The sequence below is a fragment of the Choloepus didactylus genome, chromosome 6 (genome assembly GCF_015220235.1).
Source record: "Choloepus didactylus isolate mChoDid1 chromosome 6, mChoDid1.pri, whole genome shotgun sequence".
NCBI lineage: Eukaryota > Metazoa > Chordata > Mammalia > Pilosa > Megalonychidae > Choloepus > Choloepus didactylus.
In genome coordinates, this window is record NC_051312.1 from 66,065,347 (window position 1) to 66,084,922 (window position 19,576).

Consider the following 19,576-nt stretch of genomic DNA (forward strand, 5'->3'; position numbering starts at 1 on the left):
CATATCCACACACAGCTGGAAAACAATTCTCACCACTACATTAGCTAGCTTTCCTGGCCCTACCTTCCTACCCCAAAGCTGGCATTCCCTGTCCCAAATCTAATCCCAAACTCTGGTTCTATCAGAGACCCTCACTCCATTCATTATGGAGTATCATTTTGGTTCTAGGTACTTTTCGAGCATTGGCCCATCTAATCATCACAGTAATTGAAATATTATTATCCCCATTACACAGATGAGGAAACTAGGGCTTAGAGAGGTTGATTTGTCCAAGGTCACACAGCTAGGAAATGGCAGAGCTAGGATTTGAACTCAGGTCTGTCTGAACCCAAATCCTGTTATCCTCCCTAGTAACTGGCATTTATTCTTCTATAAGTATTCCTAAAAAATGTTATTCATAGTGAGGCCCCAGAAATGCTACAAAATCCAGATATTCTAAACTGCCAAACAGATTGTATGTTTCCATGGGAAGTGTACACCAGTACCTTTCACTTCTGTGATAGCAATTAAATTCTGAAGGTCACAAAAAGTCATGCTCAGTAAGAGACTATGTTGTGGGTTGGACAAGATGACCAGGCCCCTTTCATTCTAGGTTGTCAGTGCCTGATGGGCAGAGCAGAGCTTAGTTGTCAGTGCCTGATGGACAGAGCAGAGCTTAGTTAACATCCCTAGAGGCAGCCCTCCCCACCCCCACCCCTACACACACACACACCTGCTTCTCAAGTCAAGCCAAACAGCTGGGCAGCGTGATCCCTGACAAATACCTCCTGGGGATGACAACACAGACCCACATGGATTCTTATCAGGCAGGGAATTCTTGCTGCCTGTCCACGTCCAGCTGCAGCCCACACTGCCCACACATAGCCCTGCATTTAGAAAAAGGAGATGGAAGAGCCCAGGCCCAAGTCTGCCTTCACCCCCTGTCCATACCCCAAGGGTGGGTACAGGATAAGCAGAATCATTCATGCTTCTGTTGGTCAAATCAAGTGGCCTCAGCCTGCTGGGATGACAGAGGGGATCTCATCAAGGCATCCAAACCAACGTAGATCCAAGACCAAGAGGCTCCACGCAGCATTGGCGTCACTGGCAGATTCATTACTGGAAATTTCATGGGGCATTTAATCTCCTAAGTATTTCAGGGGGCGGTGAGCACTTCAGAGCCTAATTCATCTTCTTTGTAATCATTACAGAGTTCTCTGATCACCTTAATCCTCCCTCTGCCACAGGAAAGAGCGATTTGTTTCTTTAATGGGTGCACTCTCACTAGCTAAGTGGTTACTCTGAGCCAGGGCAGAAGGCAAAGCCATCCTGAGGATGGAGGAGGACATGCCTGGCTCAGACATGGGGGTAACAGGAAAAGCTCCTGGGTCCCAATGCAGACAGCGTGACCACATTCTATGTCTACCCCACGCCTTCAGGATGAGAAGGGGGTCTCTGCACATAGAGCCACAGGATGCATGAGCTGAAAGAGATCATGCCTGTTCTACAGATAGGGGACCTCCACTCAATGTTGTGTGCCATACTTTCAAAGGTCAATAAGAATAACATTGACAGTGGTTCCCATTTATTTAATGGTTTCTATGTATGGAACTGTACCAAGAGCTGATATTAATTAATTTAATTATTTTCAACTTTGTGAAGTATGCATATTCAAGTCCATTTTACAGATGAGGAAAGTGAGGCTCAGAATGAATGGCCCAAAGTTACATGATAATTAACAGCAGAGAATATTTTAAAACAGGGTCATCTGAGTCCAAAATCCCTGCTCTTATTGCCTTTGATTGGACCCTGTATGAATTGATCAGAGGGGTACTTGAAAGTGAAGGGATCTAAAATCATGTCAGTTAGGCAAGAGGCACAACAATTGGAGGTGTCTAGTTAAAGAAGAGAAGAACATGAGCAAGGCAGATCAAAGAGGCTGGGGCCCCGTGGTCTCCTTCGCCACAACCAAGGGCTTAGGAACCAAAGGCACAATGGCCAGCCTAGTAGGTGACCACTCTTTATCTGTTCATAAAATTGTACCTTATCTCTAGGCAAGGAGAGGAGGAAGCTTATTCAACTCTAAATGAGAGATTAGACTGGAAAGGAAGTCTGGAATATCATGGGTGGTTTGAAAGGCCAAATTCAGGATTTGCATAATTCACTTTTCATGTTCTTCCTTGGATCATCAGGTTTGAAAAAATGATAGTCAACATTTATTAAGGACATAGTAAGTTCTAAGCAATGTATTAGGTCCTTTACATGTATTATCTCACTCACCTTCATAATAACCCTGCAAGATAAGCATCATGTCCCATTAATAGATGAGAACATCAACACTCAAGAGGCTGTGACTTGCCCAAAGTCATCCAATTAATAAATGGCCGGGGCATAATCAATGCTCACCCTCCTTGGTCCCTCCTTCATTTCATTTTCAAAGATAGCAGCAGATGAGAGTCAAATATCAATGTCTAAGTTAGGCCAGGATTTGAAAGTTGACTAGCTACTTGCCAACCATATGATTTGGTGGACATCCTCTGTGAGCCTCAATGCTCTTTTCTATAAAATGGGGCAAACATTACCAACTTTCAAGTATCATTAGAACACTTGTGTGCAAGTGCTTATGTACTAGAAAATTCTCTCAGTGGGAGTTTCTTCAGCTACCCTTCCACAAGTGGTTCTAAGGGTAAGAAACAGCTGATAAAGCACCATCCTGTTTCTTCCCTTTGTGCCTCAAACAAGCATTTAGGGAATTTCACTGAGGGCACCAGCTTTGGGCTAGAGGTTTTAAGAAATACTGGGGAAGTTTATAGAACAGAGACCATGTCATTGCAGGGAAATAAAAAGACACGTGAAATAATTAGAAAGGAATAAATATCATTACATAAGTCAACACTGAATTATGAGGTATGGACTCTAAGAAAAGCAGTTGTGAGTTGCTGTAGTAGGAGATGAAACTTGAAACTGTGACAGCTACAGTTAAGTAATGAGACTGGAAGAAACAAGTTAGGGGGCTAAGATGCAGACAGGGGTAAACTAGGTTGGGGGTTAGGAAGATCACCTAACTTAGAACTTACACCCAGTGGAATTTATAGAAACCTAAAACCCACCTGGTTCATACCCTGGGTGGGGGAAATGAAAGACCGAGTGTGCAGAGGGAGGAGGGGCAAGATAGAATTCCAGAACATCAGAGCTTGATGGCCCTTTGAAATCCCCTCATTCAATGTTTTCAAATACTCATAGCATTAAAACTCCTATTCCTCAAACAAAATCTTACATGGAGCTAAGATATACAAAAGCATTGTAACTGGTAAAGGTGTTAAGGCCCAGAATCAAGGCTCTGTTCCAAGCCCCTGTTTTAATGGAGAGAGAAAAAGGAAACAACTCACTGCAGGGTGCATTGTCAGATGTACACAAACATGACTGGGCCCAGACCTTCTTAGGAGGTCCAGAGACCTTCCTCTTTGCCTCTCTATCCCTTTCTGCTTCCTAGGATAGATCAGTCTGAATGGAGAGAGAGGAAGGTCCTATCATGGTTAGGATATGTAAGGAAGTGGGGTGGGGGATGCTCACAGAAACACTGCAAGGACACTGAAGGATGTTGAGACTATATTCTTTTACCTGCCTTCTGAATGCAAAGCTCACAGGGCCAGAAAAAGGGATTAGCAGGATTGACCATGTGCTACCAGGCCATGCTGTCTCCAAGGACCTAAGTCCTGGCCCCTGGCCCCTGTCTCCATAGTTATAGGTTCTGTTCCTGAGCCCTCCTGAGCTTCTCACCTGGTCTCGGGTATAAGGTGTGTCCACTCTCTGCTTGTCACTACAGGCTTCCAGAAGGATGCGGATGGCATTCAATTGCAGCAGCATGTCACAGGCCATCGTGTCAAAGAAGGTGATGTTGGCAAGAGCCGCAGAGGCCAGCAGGAAGACTTCCCCAGATGAGGCCTCTTGGCACAGTTCTGGATGGGGGAGAGGAAAAAAAAAATAGCTTCACAGCTGCAAAGTGCTTTCATACCAGCTAACTCATTTGGTTCCCACAATAGCTCTGGGAGATAATTTGGGTACATGTTATATATAATCTGTACCAGGAAGTAGAGAGGGAATTTTTTTGTCTACATAAGTGGCAGAGCTAGAATTTGAAACCTATTCATTCCTTCATCCAACAAATATTTATTGAGTGAACCCTACATGCCAGGCACCGTACTGGTGTTGTGGGATGACATCATGAACAAAACAGAAGGGGTCCTTGTTCTTCTGGAGCTTATCTGTAGTAGTGGGCAATAAAAATGAAACTTTAAAAAACTTAATATAAATAATTGCTAATTCTGATAAATGTAAGGAAGAAAGTAAGTGCCAAGATAAAGAATAACTAAAGGCCCACTAGGGAGTATAAGAAAGGTCTCCCTGAGAATGTTACTTTCCTGCTGAGACCTTAGAGGGAAGGGAGCCAGTCATGAGAATATTTGGGGAGAGAGTATGTTCTAGGCCAAGTGAACAGCATGTACAAAAGCCCCGAGACAGGAAAAAGCTCCTAGTCCATCCATGTCTCCTGTAGCCTACACTACACTGATGCTAAATCTGCCTTAAGAAAGAGGCTGACGTTAAAACAAAGAGATTTGACTTTTCCAGCTCCCATCAGCAAAGCTTCAGGACTTTCTTTTGGTACCAGGAGAAGGGTCATCCAACTGTAGGAAATTCCTACACCAAGCCCCTGAATGCCAAGCTCTCTCTTTCTGATCCTAGTGGCCATAGCCCAACTCTACCCATATTGCCCCACTTAACATATGTAATTGCACCCCAACCCCATCCCTCCACTGCCTAATACATTCCCACTTGGGTTCCGCGGGGCCTGCAATGGACTCCTGCTGTACAAGATGGCTTAAGGGACTCTGTCCATGGTGCTGCCTGCCCATCCCAATGGTCTGTTCACTGACTTCTGACCCTCAGCTCCAACTTTATGGCCAATCAAGGAGCTTACCAAGTCCAGGCCCTACCCTACTGATCAGTCTCTAGACAACACCGCTTAGAAACAACCAAAAGAGAAGCCACACTTCAGAAAAATAATTCCAGGAAAGAAAGAAATGTCAGGAAACAGAGTTGAACTACATTCTAGTCTGGTCCCTAGTTCTTGCCTCCCGATAGTCTGTACTTCTAGGTTCTGATATTGAGCTAACTACCCAGCTCTTGGCCTTTAGTAGTGAATGCAGTTTCTGGCCTCTACCTAGAAAGGGACAGAAAATAACATTAGTGGAACACCTGCAGTGTGCTTTGCACTGTGCCGTTAAATTCTGAGCACTCTCAGGATAGAAAATGATTGTCTTCCACATAGGTGGAAGCTGAGATTCACAGTAGCCACTAATAGCAGCAGCTACCATTTACTGAGTGTTTACTGTGCACCAGGAACTCCTGCATATATATTTGTTATCTCATTAGGTCATTCAATCCTCACAACAACACGATTTTTTATCACAATTTTATAGAAGAAAGAACTGAAGATTTGAAAATTGACTTGCCCAAGGTCTTGTAGATGATAAGTAATGGGTAGGACTAGAATCAAATCCAGGTCTACCTAACTCCAAAGTCATCATTCCATCTATAATGATGCCAGGCTGCCTCTTGGCTCTCGCCCTCTTTGACTCATTCCCGGTGATGTTCCCTCAGACCTAGGTTTTGGTCCTACCAGGAGGGCAACGCTTGCCTCTGGGCAGCCCTGCTCCCCACAGTCAAGCATGACCACTAAACAACTCAGAATCTTGATCTAGCCATCCAGGACACAGACAATAGATTGGCCAAGGAATTAAGAACTCTATTACTCTCCTTGTCCAGTGACCCCCAATCCTCTGATGTGTGGAGTACCACTGGGGTCACCCAGCCTCCTCCAGGCCACCTCCTCAGAGCCTGGAGGTGAGACCTCAGGACTCACTTGGGGTGAGAACTCAGGAATCACTGGCCCACTTTGCTGTAAGATTTCTTCTAGGTCCAAACAGCCACCCTTATTTTCATGCAGAATAATGCACTGCTGCTGACACAGCAATTATTAACACAACCACCTAAGTGCCTTTTAATTTTGGTGCACATTTACTTGAACTACAGTCTGAGTCACCTGGGATGTGTTAGGAAGATTAAATTGAGGATTCCAATGACTCATTTATAAATGTTTCCAGAGAATGGCAAGAAACTGGAGGGCTATTTCCCACCAAAGAACGGAGACCTGGCTCCCCGCCCAGAGGATATATCCCATCTGCTGTCTCTCAGAATGGACGCCACAATGCATCTTCATTGGGATGAAATAAATAGGGAGACTCCACCTCTCCAGAGAGAAATCCAGCATGAGCAAAGAAATAGAAATGGATATATGGCAATAGTGAAAGGTTGTTTGGACTGTATATGTTTTATTTTGTTTGTTTTATTATTTGTTCACATTGATAAAGTAGGATTTTTGGCTTGTCTTTAAAAATCTTAACCTTTCCTATATGGCAACAAACAACTGGGGCTTATCAGTGACTGTGTCCCTTCGGTCAGTGCATGTGCTTTTGGTTTGACACAGGACCCAAACCCTCTTATTTTCTTCTCCCATCTGGCTCTTCTCAACTCATTTATGTTTCCTGGCTCCTGTGGGCGTTTGAGTATGAGACTCCTGGCATAAGTGAACCCTAACTCTGTTGTGTGGTCTTAAGAATGTTCCTCAACCTCTCAGCCTAGGTCTCTTCTCCTTAAAGAGAGGTGTTCTGATCAGCTCCTAGTCACCCCATTGGTGAAGGAGGGATCCCCCACCCTAACTAATATGAGAGGCCAGCAATGCCACCCTTCACTGGACAGGTGAAATAGGCAGCAGTTTATTAGTCACATTACTCACAGCCCTCTGATGGAGGATACCAGACGCCATGAAAAGCCACACAGAGATTGTACTTGGGGACAGAGTGACTCAGCAGGAGCTGTGGGAGGCAGTTTCATAGGGACCAGAGGCTGTGATGACCCTTGGTTCCCACAGGAGGATGTTATTGCCTTGCTTGAATAATTTTGCAAGCTGGCAGGGAGTTGGAGCCCAGTAGGCTGAAAACCAGGTGGAGTGCAGATGGTCCAGCTGATGTGGGAACTAGCCAGGTGGAGAGCCTTTCCTTCTGGGTAGGGGCAATTCTGACAAGAGCAGGGGAACTCACAGTTAGGTCTTTGGGGCCCTGTGAGGCTCAAATATGTCAAGGCAGCACTTTAATATTTTGCCTTAATTTCAGGCCTTCCAGTACAAGTGGCCATTGAACTTTATGTTCTCCTGAGCTTTCTCCAGCCATGACTTTTAACAATTGGCTTCCATGATTTCTCAATTTCCAATAAATGTGGATGTTGGCAAATTGATTTTACCCAGCTTGGCTTCTGAGTGCCTCTGCCCCAGTGACTGGAATAAGCCATAAAATCAATTTAACTGATGTCTCTTACGTGCAAAGTACTTACAGATCTTAAAATCAAAGAGTTAGAAAGACCCATGAGAGAAACCAGTCCCAACCCCTTTGTGTCATGTAATAGGAAAATTGTAAAGAGAACTTAACAATATGACATGGCAAGTGAGTGGCAGAATCTCACACAGTGCCTGCCCCAGGTTGCTGCTCAATAGCTATTTGTTGAATGGATGAATGAAAGAAAAACCAGAATCCACATCCAGTTATTCTGACTCCCAATCCAGTACTCCACACTGCTCCTCAATTTATGCTATTTCAGATATTCCTTGCCCTCATGTGGTAACTACAAGAGCTGACCTTAAATTTCTTGATGAAAGGGAAATATCTTATTGAAAGATATTTTTATTCACTTTCAACAAGAAATGAATATAGAGATAGGGATAAAAGTAGAAACACAGATCACCATCAGCACTTTTTAAAGAAGGGAGGAGGCTTGCAAAACAAGTTCCCTGAGTGTTGTTATCCAGCCAAGGCCTCGTTTCTGCAGTGTTGTGAAGGAAAGCTGGAGAAGGAGCATATTCTAGATATTCTAGATATCAGGCTGTAATTCTCCTGCAGGAGGATCTATGTCTGAATAGAAGAACCTAGAAGAGTCAAAGCTTTCAAGGCCCCATGAAATGAGACCAGTGTTGGGATTTCAGGCAGCAGGCTGGGATCAGCTGGTACTGTCTGAGAAGCTGTTTGCCCCCAGTCACTGCTGCCAAATTAGACTGAGACTTCAGGAACAAAGCCCATCAGAGTCTTGATGGCCAAGGATTTGAACCTCAAAATTTCAGGCCTCACTTCTGGGGCCTATCCTGGACTCCAGTCTGAAAGACCAATTAATCCCAACCTGACCACAGGTTGGAGGGCTGCATGTATTTTAGTAGGAGACTTGACAATGGAGCTCTTCAAAGCCCTACTGTGATTCTTTCATAGGGGGATTTCAACCAGTACAATCAACTATACAAGAGATAATGGGGGCACATTGATGTGAGGGCGAGGCAGGAAGGCCATCCTGGCCCTCCTGAAGACACCTGCAACTGGCCCTCTCACCCAGTGAACCCCTCCCACCCAGGATGACTCACTGACGAGGGCTGTCACAATCTCCTCCATGCTCTCCAGGAAGCTGGTAAGGTGCTGGGTGAAGGGCAGGTGTGGGGAGGTGACCTGGGCAACCACAGCTGCAGCCTCAGCCCGTGTGGCCTCTGAATGGCTATCATCAGTCAGGATGTCGGCCAAGCACAGAACACCATCCACCTGCAACGGAGAAAGGGCACTTCTCTTTGTATCCTGGGAGAGCACCACTGCTCATCATAATAATGAGACAGAGACTTGCCCCCCAACCCCTAAACACACACATAGCCTCACCCAGATCCCAGGAACAGCCCAGAGCTTGGTGTATAGCCAGGGACAAGCTGGTGACAAGGCCCCAGAGTGGTCCAAAGTCTGACCCCCAAAGGCCTATCCTTTGGCTCCAATAGATAGCAGTGACCTAGCATGGGCTTTCTATTTAGATGACATCAAGCCAAGGGCTCAGGGGCTAGACCCTGGTCATCCACCATAGCAATGCACAGTGGAAAGAACAGTCACTTAGAAATCTCACATCCCCAGCTTCTGATCCTGCTACCTCTTACTTGTTATAGAATTTGGCACAGTCACTTAGCCTGTTTCCTCATCCATCAACAGGATGTTGGAGGATTAAAGGAGGTAAAACTGGCAATGCCTGGTCCAGAAGAGATACCCAAGAAATGCTGGTTCCCTCCTCTCTTCCTTGGACTTATCATCATGCTGGACTCCACACATTTCCTTTCCCATCTTGTCGTCAACTATTCTCCTCCATAAAAGGAGGGCTGCTTCACCTTAGGTCTTGCCCTCTGTTCTAGTTTGCTAATGCTGCCAGAATGCAAAACACCAGAAACAGATTGGCTTTTATAAAAGGGGGTTTATTTGGTTACACAGTGCAGTCTTAAGGCCATAAAGTGTCCAAAGTAACACATCAGCAATTGGGTACCTTCACTGGAAGATGGCCAATGGTGTCTGGAAAACCTCTGTTAGTTCATCAAAAATGTCACTCTTAGTTGCACTTGGGATATTTGTCCTCTCAGCTTCTCTGGAACAAGAGTCTGCTTTCAATGGCTGTCTTCAAACTGTCTCTCATCTGTAGCTCCTGTGCTTTCTTCAGAGTGTCCCTCTTGGCTGTAGCTCCTCTTCAAAACGTTACTCACAGCTGCAGCTGCACTGAGTTCCTTCTGTTTGTCAGCCCATTTATATGGCTCCACTGATCAAGGCCCACCCTGAATGGGTGGGGCCACGCCTCCATGGAAATAGCTCATCAGAGTTATCACCTACAGTTGGGTGGGGCGCATTTCCATGCAAACAACCAAAGGATTCCAATCTAATCAACACTGATACGTCTGCCCACACAAGATTACATCAAAGAGCATGGCTTTTTCTGGGGGACATAATACATTCAAACCGGCACACCCTCTATATCCAACCACAAAGGAGCAAACTTGGGTATGGTGGAACATAAGTGGCACAGAAAGACTGCAGCTTCCCCACTCTGCCCAGTTAGACTTGCTCTTGGAATAATAGCTTATGCTTTTATCTAGTGCTTACAAAATGCCAGACACCATTTGAAGTACAGTGCATATGCTAGGATTCCATTTAATCCTCCCTGGGAGGTCAGTACTATTATTATTATCCCCATTTTACAGATGAGGAAACTGAGGTCCAGAAAGGTTAACTGACTCACATCAGATTACAAACTGAAAGTGGAGGGTTTGGAATTTGAACCCAAATGGGGTCTGGCTTCAAAGCTTGTGGTTTTGAACACAACATTGTACTGCTTCCCAAGAATTCACACCCGAACTCAGACTTTAGCCTCTGTCAAGGGTCAGTAGGTAAGACTTGTTTGGAGAAAAGGAGAGGGAGACATATTTTAGGCAGTAACTTGTCAAGGTTAGCTCAGCAGTGTTACTGCAGCTGCTCAAATGCCCCAGGACACCAGCCTGCCTGGGACCCTGCCTCCAAGTGCCCAGGAGTCCATCCCTACTAAGGACTGGGAGGTAGGGATGGGGCAGGGTTAGAACCAGGGAAAGGTGAAGCGAGGCGAGGTCTGAGCTAATGTTCTCCCCACATCAGTCACAAGCCTGCGGCTCATGTTCCTGAACTCTTACTCCCCGCTACTCAGCTCCAGTGGGTCTCCAGAGGTCTGTGTTTCCTTTGACTAATTATTGGCTCTGAGTTCTGTGTACCTCCCTTAAGTGGCTCTTGGGAACTGTAAGGTCCATTAGCAGCAAAAGCCTTTGGCAATCTAAGACTCAAAGGAGACAAATGTGGAAACAGGTGCCTGGGGGACTGTCCACAATAAAACTCACCTGGATGTGCTTAATAAAAGGGAACAAACAGCAGCCAGGCAGCGCCAGACAGGACTGGACTCATGCCAGCTGTTTGACTAACAGGCCCCCAGAGAAGGACCTCACTTCACATGGGCCCAGGGAAGGGGAGGGGGTCTGCTCTGGGCCTAGAAACAGGAAGCAGTCCTGTTGCCAACACAAGGAACCTCTTAGGCCTGGCTGGCCTTCATTCCCTTCCTGCCTCCCAGCACTGACCAAAGCTGTTGCTAAGGAATTACAAGGTACCAAATGGGGAAACATCTCCATCAATCCAGTCTCCCTAATCTCATCTTGGATGCAGATGAGATTGCTACCCTGGTCCCCAATGCAGCTGGGAATGCTCGTCAGACCTAAACAAGTATTCTGCCCTGTCCCCAGACACAGTCTGGGAGATGGGCCAGTCTGAATTCACTAGAGAGGCCAAGGAGTCAATGATCTCCAAGGGCTTTGTGCCACCCAAGGCCTGCACCCAGCCCCAGGCCTGCTCCCTTACCCAGAATGCTGCTCTGCAAACCCACCAAACAAAATTTTCCTGCACACATATTGTGCCAGGCCTTGTGCTCCAGCTGAGAGTGATTCAGAGGTGGAGCAGAGGAGATTCTCCCCTGCAGTGGGTGAGGTGACTCATCCACAAACAACCAGCACGCAAGGTGGAAGAGCCTGTGCAGGGCTCAGAGGAAGCCACGTGGCTTCCAATGAGGATGCCCTGTGGGGAGGCCTCCTGGAAGCCACCTCTGATTTAGCACACACCCGCACTCCAGCTGGGGAAGGTGGCCCCCTGCAGAGCTCCCATGCCCAAGTATTTTCACTATCATTGTAACATTTACCACACCAAAGGGCCCTGTTTCTCTAAGTGTGGTCTGTGGACTACCTACATCAAATTCAGTGAGGCTTTCTTAAAAGTAGGCTTCTATGCCCCACCCCAGCCTACTCAATCAGAATGGCTGGCAGGCCTGGGAACCTGCTTTTTCATAAGGTGTGCAGCTGATTTTTATGCACCATCGGGTTGAAGAAGGAGCACTGTAGTGTGATTCTCTGCTCCCTCGTCTGTCTGTGCCCCCTGCTCCCTGTCAGCTCAGCAGGGCTGGGGACTCCAACTTCTTCACTCTTGACTGCTATGGGCTGGGCACACAGTAGGCTTTTAGTAAGTGGGGAATAAATGCAAGAGAGCAAACTTGAGCTTAAGACTTGCAGACATCCTTTAGACAAGTAAAGGTGAGGTCTTGTAGGTAGTGGGGACACCACGAGCAAAGGCATTTGCAGGAAAAGACAGCATTGGGGAAACAGTTGGTACGGGAACATAAATTCCATGATTCCTATAAGTGACCCCAGCCTGATGTAGACCCTGGTTCTTTTGGTGGCTTTCAATTTCCCAAAGAAGAGGATCTGTGGAGGTCTGCCTATGCCATGCCCATTCTCTTGCTTTCCTTCTCATTTTTAAATATGATTCAGGTCTTTTTTGGTAATTTATTAGTATAAAACATATCATCCATTCAAAAGAGAACATATGTATATGTATATCTTTATATATACATATATATTGCAAATGTATAAAGTATAAAAATAATAAAATGAACATTCATATGTGTATATGGGTATGTCTAATATCCAGAAATTATAATATGAGAAATAATATAAAACCAATAATACTCCCCTGCACACCCTTCTTTTTCCCATCCGTCTGCTTTCCCTTGATAGTTAGGCCATTGCCTCGAATTTTGTGTTTATTATTTCTTTTTTTTCTTTAGAATTTTATTACATGTGAATATTGTTTTGCTTTACATAACTAAACGAACTTGACATAAACAGTATCATAATGTTTGCATTCGCCTAAAATTTGCATTTTTCCCAGGCAACATTACGTTTGTGAGACTCCCTTCTGTTGCTGCATGTGGCTAGTTCATTTATTTTCACTTCTGTATAGTATCCCATTGTACAGATCTATCACAAATCATTTGTGCCTTTTCCTAGCAATGAGTATTCGAGTTGTTTCCCAGGGTTTGCTATAAGAAACACTGTCATGATAAATATTCTTCTAAATGTCTTCTTGTGCTCATGTGCCAGTTTTTCTAGGGATCTCAGTTTAGGAGTGGAATTCCTAGGTCATAGGGTCTCCACAGCTTTAACTTTACTATTGCCAAATTGTTTTGCAAAATGGCTGCAATGAGTTATACTCCCACCAGCAACGTGTGAATTCACTTAACTCCATATTTTGACAACACTTGATATTGTCAGAGTTTTACATTTTTGCCAATTTGATGAGTGCAAAACTTTTATTTTACTTTGCATGTCTCCACTTACTAATGAGGTTGAGAGTCTTATTCATATGTTTTTATTTTGTTTTGTTTGGTTTTTTGCCATTTGGATTTCCTTTACTATGAACTGCCTGCTCAAGTATTTTGCCCATTTTTCTATTTGGTGGTTTGTCATATGGACCAATAACCCTGGCCTCTGGCTCTGATGCTGCTGACCTGCCACTTAGTTTACTGCCAGCAAGCTGCCACTAGCCCAAGTTGATTTCCACATCCATCACTGTCTCAGCAGCTCCAACCCAGCCCAGCCCATCACAGTGGGAAGCTACCAAAGCCACACCACCAGGTTCTGGGTTTCCCAGCACCTGAGCCAATTCCTTTAATGTTATATAAAGATAGTACAGGCTTTGGAGTCAGATCTACCTGGGTCTGAATCCTGCCTCCGTTTCAAACTAGACTGACAATTCTGTCACCTCCTTTGAGCCTTTATCTGTAAAATCTGGGTGTAAATGCAAATCTCATAGTTTGTTTTTTTCTTTATCTATAAAATGGTGATAAAAATGCCAACCTCAGGTGACTATTGGGATCATTGATCCAATGAGGTAATGCATGTGAAGTGCCTGCCACCTGGTGGCGCCATCATTCCATCCCATCCCCATCAGGTGCCATGCGGTCACCTCTAGAGGCCAGGCCTGAGCTCACTCACCTCACTTCTGCAGCCCCAGCTAAGGCCTCCAGACTGGGCTTCTCTCTCAGGCTCCTTCCATCAGGCTTCTCTGGGACTGAGACCCCACCGAGAACCTCAGCCCTTTGGCTTGGGTCCACAACTCTACCCACCTGGCTGGGCAGCCTTCAATCATCAAGCCCACAATTAGGATTTTTAAAAGCGGAGGGAATCTTGTTTTAATTCCTGACCAGGAACAATAATATTGACAATTGTGATCCTTCAGAAGGGATCAAACATTTCCTGATCATCTACATTGTGATAGTCACTGAACTAGGCACTGAAACAGAGATGAATCGGACATAAATGAGAGAGAGAAGAGAATGGACATGGTCTGTAGAGACACAGAAAGACAAATTTGAGAAAGAGATCATATGCCTATAAAAGAATTGGTGCAAACCACAGCCTCTCAGTCCTTCTCTCACTTAGCTTCTCTGTGACACCTACTCCTCTCTCTCTTTCCCTCTCTCCTCCCTAGAGCTCCATAAAACCACACTTCCGTGACTCACCTCCTTCTTGTCTGGTGCTTTCTCACCATCTTCTCTCCTAGCCTCTTATTTTGCATCCATCTAAGCTGGAAAACCCAGGTTTTGCCCACAGCCCACTTTGTACTAGATCAGGCAATGGTATCCAAGCCCAGTGACCTTGATGATTCTCCACGAAGACCCCCAAACCTACCCTCCAAGCCCTGACCTTCTTTCCCAAGGTCCACATCCGCATTTCCAATCTGCTACTGGATCTCTTACATTTAATTCCAAAAGCAACTTGCCTGGATGTCAAACCCTGTTTACTTAATGATGAAATGGTCATTTTCCCTGTTTGCCCTCCTCCGTCATCTCTCAGACCTGGTCAGAAGTCACCTCCTCTGTGAGCACCTCCCCCAATCAGAGGTGGTCTCTCTGTGCCCCCAACTCCTGTACTACTCTGGTCTGACCTCAACTTCAGCACCTGTCATGTTGGATTATCTTTATCAGTTTACATGCCATCCCCCCTAGATTTGTGCTCCTCGGGGTGCTCCTATACTGAATCCTTTCTAGGTCCCCAGCACCTAGCTGAAGCCTGTAAACAACAATGAACCTATAAGATGTGCGCTGAACGATGAGGAAACAGAGGCCTAGGGAAGGTCAGAGATTGCCCAGGCCATACAGCAAGTCAGTGTCAGTGCCGGGACCCCAATCCTTGTCTCCCAACTCTTTATCCTGTGCCTCCTTCCCTGAAACCTTTAGGAAGAAAGAGCAAACAAGGAGGGAGCTGGGGAGAAGGCCAGGTCAGTGGGGGTTGCTCAAGCCAGCTCCAATGTTGGCTCTCAGGGTAGCCCAGCCTGAGGCCAGCTTCCTCAAACTCGGGTCCCATGTCAGGAAAGCCTCCATCCCCAAACCACCACTTCCCATCCCCAGTCATCATTAATCTTGTTGCTAATGATGCCAAGAAAACAATCTAATCAAAGCACTTTCACATCCCTAAAGAAATTGCTGCTGGAAGCACTTACAGATAATTAGCTTTTATACGGCGTGGGATGGGCCTGGGCCCAAGGCCAGCTTTCAGCATGGGAGGGGTTGCAAATGGTGATGAGGGTGGTTTGGCCTGGTCATCACCTGGGCAGCAGGACCAGTACACTCGGATTCTGGACACAGAGGGAGCTGCTGAATGCTGAGATTCTCCCCCAAGTATGCAAGGAGCGTGGGGAGTGGGAGAAGTGTGGAACCCACACAGATGAGGAACCCAAAGTGTACAGTGAACCTCATGTCAGATTTATGAGCAACATTCTCCCACTGATTATTGGAGAAAAGCATCAGTGGTGGGTTTTACGCAGACAGCTGAAGGACACAGGCTAATATTAAAAAGGCCCATCATATATCACTGGTGGTGATCTGCTACTTCCTGGTTCTTTGTGCATGTGTGTGTGTGTGTGTGTGTGTGTGTGTGTGTGTGTGTTTAGTTTTTCAGGGAAAGGTGGAGGAAATGACTCTGTAACCATCAGTAATGCAAATGCAGTAATTACTCAGCAGCAAGAAAGAGCATTATCTAACGATCTTTTAAAGAAAAAGATTTTCTCTTTTACCTTTCTGTCCTCTCAGACAGCTAAAGGCTACCAAAACAAAACAAAACAAACAAATAAACAAAAAGAACAAGACAAATGGGAACCACAAAGCAGTGAGAATCCTATTCATGGGTTCAGAGAGGACAAGCCTGTTTGCCCAGGGAATGTCCAGAGGGAGAATTCAGTCATAGTCAGAGAGGGGACGAGGGTCATGCCCAAGAAAGCACTGACAAGTGTATGGCCAAGGGACAGGGCAAAGCATTAGGTGGAATAAATGGGCCAGTGGGTAAGAAGCAGGAGTGAACGTGGACTGAAGAAAAGATCAAGGTAAAGTTCAGGGTAAAATCTGTGAACAATGCGGGTATCAAAGGCTCACTTTTTAGAATGAGATATCTGTTTCAAGGAGTGGTAGTAGGCCTGACAGCTCAATAGAAAGCTACAGGAACTAACAGGGGCCTCTAGGAGGTAAGAATTTCCACCCCAAACTAGCATGTCCCAGACCACAGTCAACCTCTTTTGCTATTATAAACAAAACTCTTTGATTAAAAGCTAAATATCAAAGTGGATAAATACAAATATTAATATGTCATTGGGAGTAGAACAATGAGTAAAAGGGGTTGTATAACCAGTTTGGCAGGAAAACTGTGAGGTAGGGAGAGGGATATATAGGGAGAGAAAACAGAGATGAGTTATTTAGATGGAGAGAAATCAAGGATTGAATTACTCAAGAATATAAATAGAAGATAATTTCCCTGTCAAGCAGATAATTTCCCCTTAAGCAAATTGTCAAACAGATGCTCTGAAGGCATATGGGGGTGGGGAGAGCAGTGTTCGTGAACAGTTATCAAAGGGTCACTAAGAACAAGTATCCAGGCATGTGCTGATAGGAATACATCAAGATTTCAGCAAAGCACTATTAGGCATAGCTGGGATCTGAACCCAGGTTTTTCTGTCTACTAAGAGTGTACAAATTCTACTACACCAGAAGTGCTTCGAGATCAGTGTTCTCAGACTGGTTCTCAGGTGATTAGAATCATCTGGGAAACTTTTAAAGGTACTAACGCCTGGGCTGTACCACCAGAGATTCTGATTTAAATGATATGGAGTATAGTCTTGGCATCATTATTTTTTAAAGTTCCTCAAGTAATTCTAACGGGCATCCTGGGTTAAGCACCAGTGCTCTGGAGGTACCTGTGCTACAATGGAAGGTGTGCACCCTGAGGAGTGAGCAATCCTGGGCTCACAACTCAGCTGTGTTACCTGCTGACTTGATGAACTCAACAAGTTATTCATCATCTCTGAAACTGTCTTTAACCTTTAAAATGATAATATCAAACCGAACAATGAAATATTGAAAGCTTTCTCTCTGAAATCAGTAGCAAGACAAAGAAATCCATTATCACCACTTCCATTTAACATTATACTTATGGTCCTAGCCAATGCACTGTGACAGGAAAATGAAATTAAAAGATAAAATGGAAAAAAAGTAAAACTGTCAGTATTTGCAGATAACATGATTGTATACATAGAAAATCCAAAAAGAATTTACACATTTTTAAGATTAATACATGAATTTAGCAAGGTCATTGTATATGATACCAGAATTTTATTTTCCATGCATTAGCAATAAACAACTGTAAAATAGAAACTTTAAAATACCGCTTTTTTTTTTAAATGGAAAATAACAAGTGTTGGAGCAGATGCAGAGAAATAGGAACGCTCGTTAATTGCTGGTGGCAGTGTAAAATGGTGCAGACACTGTAAAAGACAGTTTGACAGTTCCTCAGAAAGCTAAGTATAGAGCTATCATATGACTGGGCAATCCCGCTACTAGATATATGCCCAAAAGAATTGAAAGCAAGGACTCAAACAGATATTTTCACACTGATGTTCACAGCAGCATTATCCACAATTGCCAAAAGATGGAAGCAGCCCCAGTGTCCATCAACCATTGAATGGATAAATAAAATGTGGTATATACACACAATGGAATATTACTCAGCTGTAAAAAGGAATGAAGTCCTGATATATGCAACAATGTGGATGAACCTTGAAGACATTATACTGAGTGAAATGAGCCAGACACAAAAGGATAAATGGTGTATGACCTCACTGTTTTGAAACAATTAGAATAAGCAAACTCATAGAGTCAGAATCTAGAATATATATAGGTTACCAGGGATGGGGTCTGGATAGGGAATGGCATGTTAAGGCTTAAAATGTACAGGGTCCCTATTTGAAATGATGGAAATGTTTTAATAATGGATGGTGTTGGTGGTAGTACAACACTGTGACTGTAATTAATAGCACTGACACATATCTGAATGTGATTAAAAAGGGAAATGTAAGATTGTATATATGGTAACAGAATAAAAATTTTTTAAAAATCCAAGGAACTACACTACACAGTGAACCATAAATTCAATCATGGACTATAGTTATTAGTACAATTATTAAAATGTGCTATCATCAATTGTAACAAATGTTCAACATCAAAGCAAGGTATTAATAATAGGGTGATATAAGGGAATCCAGTATTTTATGCATGATTATTCTGTAAATCCACATCTTCTCTAATAAAGAAAAATATACAAAAAAACCACGTATATTAGCATGAAAACATACCTAAGAATAAATCTTAAGTAGATGTGCAAGGCGTCTACACTGAAAACTCAAAACATTGCTGAGAGAAATTAAAGACAATCTATATAAGTAGAGAGGAATACTATGTTTTTGGAATGGAGCAGTCAATATTGTTTAAGATACCAATTATCCCAAAATTTATTTAAAGTTTTAAAGAAATCCCAATCAAAATTTCTGCAGGTGTTTTGTGGGAATGGACAAGCTAATTCTAAAATATATATAGAAATGCAAAAAACTTACGATTACCAAGGTAATCTTGAAGAAGAACAAAGTTGGAAGATTTATACTACCAGATATCAAAATATATTATGAACTACGGGAACTCGGTGCTGCATTGGCACAAGGATGGGCAGAAAACTAACAAAACAGAATAGAAAGTCCAGAAATGGACGCATACATATATCACCACTTGAATTACAACAAAGGCATCATTCCAATTCAGTAAGAAAAGGGTCGTCTTTCTGATAAATCATACTGGCTGAATTGGATATCCATATAAAAAATTGAATCTTGAACCCTACTCCACACTATAAACAAAAATTAATTTGAAGTGGAACATATACCTAAAAGTGAAAGGTAAAACAATAATGCTTCTAAAGCAAACACAATAGAATATTTTCATGATCTTGGGGAAAACAAAGATTTCTTAGCAGGACACAAAAAGCACTAATTTTAAAAGGTCAATAAATTGGAAAGATCAACAAATCAGAAAATTAAGAATTTCCATTTATCAAAAAAAAAAAAAAAAACACTATTAATAAAGGGAAAAAGCAAACCAAAACTTGGGGAATATATTTTCAATACATATATCTGACAAAGAAGTCATCTCTAAAAATATATTTCTTAAAGTTTCTAAATCAATAAGAAAAAGGCAAAATAATTTTTAAAAATGGGCAAAAGGCTCAGACAGACATTTCACAAGAGAAGATAGCCAAACGGCCAGTAAGAATATGAAAATTTGTTCTAAATCATTATTTATCAGGAATACGAAAATTAAAACCATAATGAGATATCACTACCTAATGAGCTGTCACTACCTAACACAAATCAGCCAAGAATTTTGATTAGTTCTATTGAAGCAGCCCAAGAGACAATCCAGCCTA

The 19,576-nt window shown here is 43.6% G+C and overlaps 1 protein-coding gene across 2 annotated transcripts in view; it reads right to left on the bottom strand.

The window, feature by feature from the left end:
- INSC (INSC spindle orientation adaptor protein) overlaps window positions 1-19,576 on the bottom strand; it is a 111,395-nt gene that overhangs the window by 23,172 nt on the left and 68,647 nt on the right. For both annotated transcript variants that reach the window (XM_037838809.1, XM_037838808.1), the window contains 2 exons: window positions 8,501-8,672; window positions 3,760-3,938 (listed from right to left, as the gene is read on the bottom strand). In XM_037838809.1, coding sequence (XP_037694737.1) covers window positions 3,760-3,938; window positions 8,501-8,672 — 351 coding nt within the window. The remainder of the gene's footprint in view (window positions 1-3,759; window positions 3,939-8,500; window positions 8,673-19,576) is intronic.